Raw genomic sequence first — 9,302 nt, forward strand, 5'->3', positions numbered from 1 at the left:
GGGTTACTAATCCTTGTTAATCTATGACTGACCTGCGTCACTATGACACCTGGGTTACTAATCCGTGTTAATCTATGACTGACCTGCGTCACTATGACACGTGGGTTTCACTAATCCGTGTTAATCTATGACTGACCTGCGTCACTATGACACCTGGGTTTCACTAATCCTTGTTAATCTATGACTGACCTGCGTCACTATGACACCTGGGTTACTAATCCGTGTTAATCTTTCTTTGTGTCTTTGTTTCTCAGAGGGAAGATGATTCCTGCGGAGTTTGAGAAGCAAGTACAGAGAGCCAAAGATGAGGTGAGAAGGAGAACTATGAATGGAGTCAGCAAGGTTGTTTGGTGTCAGATATGTTATGTAACACAGTCGGGAACTGAGAACTGCTGTTGATTATACCCATGGTGAGGGTTAGGGAACTGCTGTTGAATATACCCATGGTGAGGGTTAGGGAACTGCTGTTGATTATACCCATGGTGAGGGTTAGGAAACTGCTGTTGATTATACCCATGGTGAGGGTTAGGGAACTGCTGTTGATTATACCCATGGTGAGGGTTAGGAAACTGCTGTTGATTATACCCATGGTGAGGGTTAGGAAACTGCTGTTGAATATACCCATGGTGAGGGTTAGGGAACTGCTGTTGATTATACCCATGGTGAGGGTTAGGAAACTGCTGTTGATTATACCCATGGTGAGGGTTAGGGAACTGCTGTTGAATATACCCATGGTGAGGGTTAGGGAACTGCTGTTGATTATACCCATGGTGAGGGTTAGGGAACTGCTGTTGATTATACCCATGGTGAGGGTTAGGGAACTGCTGTTGATTATACCCATGGTGAGGGTTAGGGAACTGCTGTTGATTATACCCTTGGTGAGGGTTAGGGAACTGCTGTTGATTATACCCATGGTGAGGGTTAGGGAACTGCTGTTGATTATACCCATGGTGAGGGTTAGGGAACTGCTGTTGATTATACCCATGGTGAGGGTTAGGGAACTGCTGTTGAATATACCCATGGTGAGGGTTAGGGAACTGCTGTTGATTATACCCATGGTGAGGGTTAGGGAACTGCTGTTGATTATACCCATGGTGAGGGTTAGGGAACTGCTGTTGAATATACCCATGGTGAGGGTTAGGGAACTGCTGTTGATTATACCCATGGTGAGGGTTAGGAAACTGCTGTTGAATATACCCATGGTGAGGGTTAGGGAACTGCTGTTGATTATACCCATGGTGAGGGTTAGGAAACTGCTGTTGAATATACCCATGGTGAGGGTTAGGAAACTGCTGTTGATTATACTGTAATCTACTACTGTACTGTTATCCTGTAATGACCAGGATGTTGGAGTAACATTATATTGTTGTCTGATGGTATGTAGTATTAATGACCAGGATGATGGAGTAACATTATATTGTTGTCTGATGGTATGTAGTATTAATGACCAGGATGATGGAGTAACATTATATTGTTGTCTGATGGTATATAGTATTAATGACCAGGATGATGGAGTAACATTATATTGTTGTCTGATGGTATATAGTATTAATGACCAGGATGATGGAGTAACATTATATTGTTGTCTGATGGTATATAGTATTAATGACCAGGATGATGGAGTAACATTATATTGTTGTCTGATGGTATATAGTATTAATGACCAGGATGATGGAGTAACATTATATTGTTGTCTGATGGTATATAGTATTAATGACCAGGATGATGGAGTAACATTATATTGTTGTCCTCTGATGGTTATTAATGACCAGGATGATGGAGTAACATTATATTGTTGCCCTCTGATGGTATATAGTATTAATGACCAGGATGATGGAGTAACATTATGTTGTTGTCCTCTGATGGTATATAGTATTAATGACCAGGATGATGGAGTAACATTATATTGTTGTCTGATGGTATATAGTATTAATGACCAGGATGATGGAGTAACATTATATTGTTGTCTGATGGTATATAGTATTAATGACCAGGATGATGGAGTAACATTATATTGTTGTCTGATGGTATATAGTATTAATGACCAGGATGATGGAGTAACATTATATTGTTGTCTGATGGTATATAGTATTAATGACCAGGATGATGGAGTAACATTATATTGTTGTCTGATGGTATATAGTATTAATGACCAGGATGATGGAGTAACATTATATTGTTGTCTGATGGTATGTAGTATTAATGACCAGGATGATGGAGTAACATTATGTTGTTGTCCTCTGATGGTATATAGTATTAATGACCAGGATGATGGAGTAACATTATATTGTTGTCTGATGGTATATAGTATTAATGTCCAGGATGATGGAGTAACATTATATTGTTGTCTGATGGTATATAGTATTAATGACCAGGATGATGGAGTAACATTATATTGTTGTCTGATGGTATATAGTATTAATGACCAGGATGATGGAGTAACATTATATTGTTGTCTGATGGTATATAGTATTAATGACCAGGATGATGGAGTAACATTATATTGTTGTCTGATGGTATATAGTATTAATGACCAGGATGATGGAGTAACATTATATTGTTGTCTGATGGTATATAGTATTAATGACCAGGATGATGGAGTAACATTATATTGTTGTCTGATGGTATATAGTATTAATGACCAGGATGATGGAGTAACATATTGTTGTCTGATGGTATATAGTATTAATGACCAGGATGATGGAGTAACATTATATTGTTGTCTGATGGTATATAGTATTAATGACCAGGATGATGGAGTAACATTATATTGTTGTCCTCTGATGGTATATAGTATTAATGACCAGGATGATGGAGTAACATTATATTGTTGTCTGATGGTATATAGTATTAATGATCAGGATGATGGAGTAACATTATATTGTTGTCTGATGGTATATAGTATTAATGACCAGGATGATGGAGTAACATTATATTGTTGTCTGATGGTATATAGTATTAATGACCAGGATGATGGAGTTACATTATATTGTTGTCTGATGGTATATAGTATTAATGACCAGGATGATGGAGTAACATTATGTTGTTGTCCTCTGATGGTATATAGTATTAATGACCAGGATGATGGAGTAACATTATATTGTTGTCTGATGGTATATAGTATTAATGACCAGGATGATGGAGTAACATTATATTGTTGTCTGATGGTATATAGTATTAATGACCAGGATGATGGAGTAACATTATATTGTTGTCTGATGGTATATAGTATTAATGACCAGGATGATGGAGTAACATTATATTGTTGTCTGATGGTATATAGTATTAATGACCAGGATGATGGAGTAACATTATATTGTTGTCTGATGGTATATAGTATTAATGACCAGGATGATGGAGTAACATTATATTGTTGTCTGATGGTATATAGTATTAATGACCAGGATGATGGAGTAACATTATATTGTTGTCTGATGGTATATAGTATTAATGACCAGGATGATGGAGTAACATTATATTGTTGTCCTCTGATGGTTATTAATGACCAGGATGATGGAGTAACATTATATTGTTGTCTGATGGTATATAGTATTAATGACCAGGATGATGGAGTAACATTATATTGTTGTCTGATGGTATATAGTATTAATGACCAGGATGATGGAGTAACATTATATTGTTGTCTGATGGTTATTAATGACCAGGATGATGGAGTAACATTATATTGTTGTCTGATGGTATATAGTATTAATGACCAGGATGATGGAGTAACATTATATTGTTGTCTGATGGTATATAGTATTAATGACCAGGATGATGGAGTAACATTATGTTGTTGTCTGATGGTATATAGTATTAATGACCCATTATATTGTTGTCTGATGGTATATAGTATTAATGACCAGGATGATGGAGTAACATTATATTGTTGTCTGATGGTATATAGTATTAATGACCAGGATGATGGAGTAACATTATATTGTTGTCTGATGGTATATAGTATTAATGACCAGGATGATGGAGTAACATTATGTTGTTGTCCTCTGATGGTATATAGTATTAATGACCAGGATGATGGAGTAACATTATATTGTTGTCTGATGGTATATAGTATTAATGACCAGGATGATGGAGTAACATTATATTGTTGTCTGATGGTATATAGTATTAATGACCAGGATGATGGAGTAACATTATATTGTTGTCCTCTGATGGTTATTAATGACCAGGATGATGGAGTAACATTATATTGTTGTCTGATGGTATATAGTATTAATGACCAGGATGATGGAGTAACATTAGGTTGTTGTCCTCTGATGGTATGTAGTATTAATGACCAGGATGATGGAGTAACATTATATTGTTGTCTAATGGTATATAGTATTAATGACCAGGATGATGGAGTAACATTATATTGTTGTCTGATGGTATATAGTATTAATGACCAGGATGATGGAGTAACATTATATTGTTGTCTGATGGTATATAGTATTAATGACCAGGATGATGGAGTAACATTATATTGTTGTCTGATGGTATATAGTATTAATGACCAGGATGATGAAGTAACATTATGTTGTTGTCTGATGGTATATAGTATTAATGACCAGGATGATGGAGTAACATTATATTGTTGTCTGATGGTATATAGTATTAATGACCAGGATGATGGAGTTACATTATATTGTTGTCTGATGGTATATAGTATTAATGACCAGGATGATGGAGTTACATTATATTGTTGTCTGATGGTATATAGTATTAATGACCAGGATGATGGAGTAACATTATATTGTTGTCTGATGGTATATAGTATTAATGACCAGGATGATGGAGTAACATTATATTGTTGTCCTGATGGTATATAGTATTAATGACCAGGATGATGGAGTAACATTATATTGTTGTCTAATGGTATATAGTATTAATGACCAGGATGATGGAGTAACATTATATTGTTGTCTGATGGTATATAGTATTAATGACCAGGATGATGGAGTTACATTATATTGTTGTCTGATGGTATATAGTATTAATGACCAGGATGATGGAGTAACATTATATTGTTGTCTGATGGTATATAGTATTAATGACCAGGATGATGGAGTAACATTATGTTGTTGTCCTCTGATGGTATATAGTATTAATGACCAGGATGATGGAGTAACATTATATTGTTGTCTGATGGTATATAGTATTAATGACCAGGATGATGGAGTAACATTATATTGTTGTCTGATGGTATATAGTATTAATGACCAGGATGATGGAGTAACATTATATTGTTGTCTGATGGTATATAGTATTAATGACCAGGATGATGGAGTTACATTATATTGTTGTCTGATGGTATGTAGTATTAATGACCAGGATGATGGAGTAACATTATATTGTTGTCTGATGGTATATAGTATTAATGACCAGGATGATGGAGTAACATTATATTGTTGTCTGATGGTATGTAGTATTAATGACCAGGATGATGGAGTAACATTATATTGTTGTCTGATGGTATATAGTATTAATGACCAGGATGATGGAGTTACATTATATTGTTGTCTGATGGTATGTAGTATTAATGACCAGGATGATGGAGTTACATTATATTGGGCACAGACGTCAATTCACCCGTCTGTTCCACGTTGGTTTAATGTAATTTCATTGAGATGACGTGGAAACAATGTTGATTCAACCAGTGTGTGTTCCCAGTGGGATGATGTTGTTGTTGTTGTTGACAGGGAGCGTTGCCCTTCATGGTGAACGCCACAGCAGGGACCACCGTACTAGGGGCCTTCGACCCGCTGGAGGAGATAGCTGACATCTGTGAACGACACAATCTATGGATGCATGTAGATGTAAGTGGATCTTAATTAAAGATCATTATTTCATTCATTTATCGATTTATCGATCCCATCAATCCGTTTGGGTATTGTTCAGTGGTTTGTTTGTTCCTTTAATCATTCACTCAATCACCCTCTTTTCTGTCTGTTCTCTGTCTGTTCTTTGTCTCTTCTCTGTCTGTTCTTTGTCTCTTCTCTCTCTTCTCTGTCTGTTCTCTCTCTTCTCTGTCGGTTCTCTTTCTTCTCTGTCCTCTCTCTTCTCTGTCTGTTCTCTGTCTGTTCTGTGTCTGTTCTCTCACTTCTCTGTCTGTTCTCTCTCTTCTCTGTCTGTTCTCTCTCTTCTCTGTCTGTTCTCTCTCTTCTCTGTCTGTTCTCTCTCTTCTCTGTCTGTTCTCTCTCTTCTCTGTCTGTTCTCTCACTTCTCTGTCTGTTCTCTCTCTTCTCTGTCTGTTCTCTCTCTTCTCTGTCTGTTCTCTCACTTCTCTGTCTGTTCTCTCTCTTCTCTGTCTGTTCTCTCTCTTCTCTGTCTCTTCTCTGTCTGTTCTGTGTCTGTTCTGTCACTTCTCTGTCTGTTCTCTCTCTTCTCTGTCTGTTCTCTGTCTGTTCTCTGTCCTTCCTGTAGGCATGTTGGGGAGGAGGAGCCCTGATGTCTAAGAAACACAGATACCTGCTGCAGGGCATTCACAGGTAAGACAACAGGTTTATCTGGAGGAGGTAGTAAGACAACAGGTTTATCTGGAGGAGGAAGTAAGACAACAGGTTTATCTGGAGGCGGTAGTAAGACAACAGGTTTATCTGGAGGAGGTAGTAAGACAACAGGTTTATCTGGAGGAGGAAGTAAGACAACAGGTTTATCTGGAGGCGGTAGTAAGACAACAGGTTTATCTGGAGGAGGTAGTAAGACAACAGGTTTATCTGGAGGAGGTAGTGAGACAACAGGTTTATCTGGAGGAGGTAGTAAGACAACAGGTTTATCTGGAGGAGGTAGTGAGACAACAGGTTTATCTGGAGGAGGTAGTAAGACAACAGGTTTATATGGAGGAGGTAGTAAGACAACAGGTTTATCTGGAGGAGGTAGTAAGACAACAGGTTTATATGGAGGAGGTAGTAAGACAACAGGTTTATCTGGAGGAGGTAGTAAGACAACAGGTTTATCTGGAGGCGGTAGTAAGACAACAGGTTTATCTGGAGGAGTAAGACAACAGTTTATCTGGAGACAAAGACAACAGGTTTATCTGGAGGAGGTAGTAAGACAACAGGTTTATCTGGAGGAGGTAGTAAGACAACAGGTTTATCTGGAGGAGGTAGTAAGACAACAGGTTTATCTGGAGGAGGTAGTAAGACAACAGGTTTATCTGGAGGAGGTAGTAAGACAACAGGTTTACCTGGAGGAGGTAGTAAGACAACAGGTTTATCTGGAGGAGGTAGTAAGACAACAGGTTTATCTGGAGGAGGTAGTAAGTCAACAGGTTTATCTGGAGTTGGTAGTAAGACAACAGGTTTATCTGGAGGAGGTAGTAAGACAACAGGTTTATCTGGAGGAGGTAGTAAGACAACAGGTTTATCTGGAGGAGGTAGTAAGACAACAGGTTTATCTGGAGGAGGAAGTAAGACAACAGGTTTATCTGGAGGAGGTAGTAAGACAACAGGTTTATCTGGAGGAGGTAGTGAGACAACAGGTTTATCTGGAGGAGGTAGTAAGACAACAGGTTTATCTGGAGGAGGTAGTAAGACAACAGGTTTATCTGGAGGAGGTAGTAAGACAACAGGTTTATCTGGAGGAGGAAGTAAGACAACAGGTTTATCTGGAGGAGGTAGTAAGACAACAGGTTTATCTGGAGGAGGTAGTAAGACAACAGGGATAAACTGCTCATAATAACAGGTGGTTTCTGTTGCTTTGTTTCCCTCTTAGAGCCGACTCAGTAGCATGGAATCCTCACAAGATGCTGATGGCTGGTCTACAGTGCTGTGCATTCATGGTTCGGGACAAAACGGTACGATAAACACTGCCTCCTCTTCCTCATCATCTTCCTCTTCTTCATCATCCTCTTCCTCAACTCAAATTTTATTGGTCACATACACATGGTTAGCAGCTGTTGTTGCGAGTGTAGCGAAATCTCTTTCTCATTGTGTTTCTCCTCTTCCTCTTCATTCTCTTCCTCCTCATTATCTTCATCCTCTTCCTCATTCTCCTCCTCTTCCTCCTCCTCTGACCTAGATGTGTGTATGTATTGGTATTGATATGTAGGCTACGTGGGCCTTTTAACATTTGTTTTATTGTAGTTCTGTCCTTGAGCTGTTGTCTATTAATTTTCTGTATTAATTAATGTTGTGTATTATGTCATGTGTGGACCATAGGAAGAGTAGTTGCTGCTTTCATAACAGCTAATAACGATCCTAATAAAATACCAAATACCTCTTCCTCCTTCTCTTTCTCCTCCTTCCCCACCACCTTTCCTTCCCAGACTCACCTCTTCTCTCGGTGTTCCCTTGTTCTAGAATCTTCTCCAGAGACTCTGCTCTCTGTGTTCCGTTGTTCTAGAATCTTCTCCAGAGACTCATATGTTCTCTCTGTGTTCCGTTGTTCTAGAATCTTCTCCAGAGACTCATATGTTCTCTCTGTGTTCCGTTGTTCTAGAATCTTCTCCAGAGACTCATATGTTCTCTCTGTGTTCCGTTGTTCTAGAATCTTCTCCAGAGACTCATATGTTCTCTCTGTGTTCCGTTGTTCTAGAATCTTCTCCAGCGGTGTCACTCTGCCCAGGCCTCCTACCTCTTCCAGCAGGATAAGTTCTATGACGTCAGCTATGACACGGGAGACAAGTCCATTCAGTGCAGCCGCAAGCCCGACGCCTTCAAGTTCTGGCTGATGTGGAAAGCCATCGGCACCAAGGGTCTGGAAGAGAGAGTGGACAGAGCCCTCGCTATGGCCAGGTCAGTTTGAAAACGTCTTACGACAAAACAAAACTAAACAAAAATATATTTATCTTTTGCCCTTGAACATGATCCTGGAGCATCAATGACTCAGACTGTCTGGTCAGCTAATAGCCCAGTCCATCAGCTTACACCATCCATGACAGACTGTCTGGTCAGCTAATAGCCCAGTCCATCAGCTTACACCATCCATGACTCCGACTGTCTGGTCAGCTAATAGCCCATCAGCTTACACCATCCATGACTCAGACTGTCTGGTCAGCTACCATCCATCAGCTTACACCATCCATGACTCAGACTGTCTGGTCAGCTAATAGCCCAGTCCATCAGCTTACACCATCCATGACAGACTGTCTGGTCAGCTAATAGCCCAGTCCATCAGCTTACACCATCCATGACTCAGACTGTCTGGTCAGCTAATAGCCCAGTCCATCAGCTTACACCATCCATGACTCAGACTGTCTGGTCAGCTAATAGCCCAGTCCATCAGCTTACCATCCATCTGGTCCTGTCTGGTCCTGTCTGATCAGCTAATAGCCCAGTCCATCAGCTTACACCATCCATGAC

General features: G+C 39.2%; 1 protein-coding gene across 1 annotated transcript in view; it reads left to right on the forward strand.

Moving 5' to 3' along the window:
- The first annotated feature begins 201 nt into the window (after positions 1-201).
- The window catches only part of LOC115121382 (acidic amino acid decarboxylase GADL1-like), an 83,603-nt gene continuing 74,502 nt past the window's right edge, over positions 202-9,302 (forward strand). The window contains exons 1-5 of the mRNA XM_065027312.1: positions 202-309; positions 5,700-5,816; positions 6,424-6,488; positions 7,714-7,795; positions 8,536-8,735. Coding sequence (XP_064883384.1) covers positions 262-309; positions 5,700-5,816; positions 6,424-6,488; positions 7,714-7,795; positions 8,536-8,735 — 512 coding nt within the window. The 5' untranslated portion in view covers positions 202-261. The remainder of the gene's footprint in view (positions 310-5,699; positions 5,817-6,423; positions 6,489-7,713; positions 7,796-8,535; positions 8,736-9,302) is intronic.

Source organism: Oncorhynchus nerka, linkage group LG14 (genome assembly GCF_034236695.1).
Source record: "Oncorhynchus nerka isolate Pitt River linkage group LG14, Oner_Uvic_2.0, whole genome shotgun sequence".
NCBI lineage: Eukaryota > Metazoa > Chordata > Actinopteri > Salmoniformes > Salmonidae > Oncorhynchus > Oncorhynchus nerka.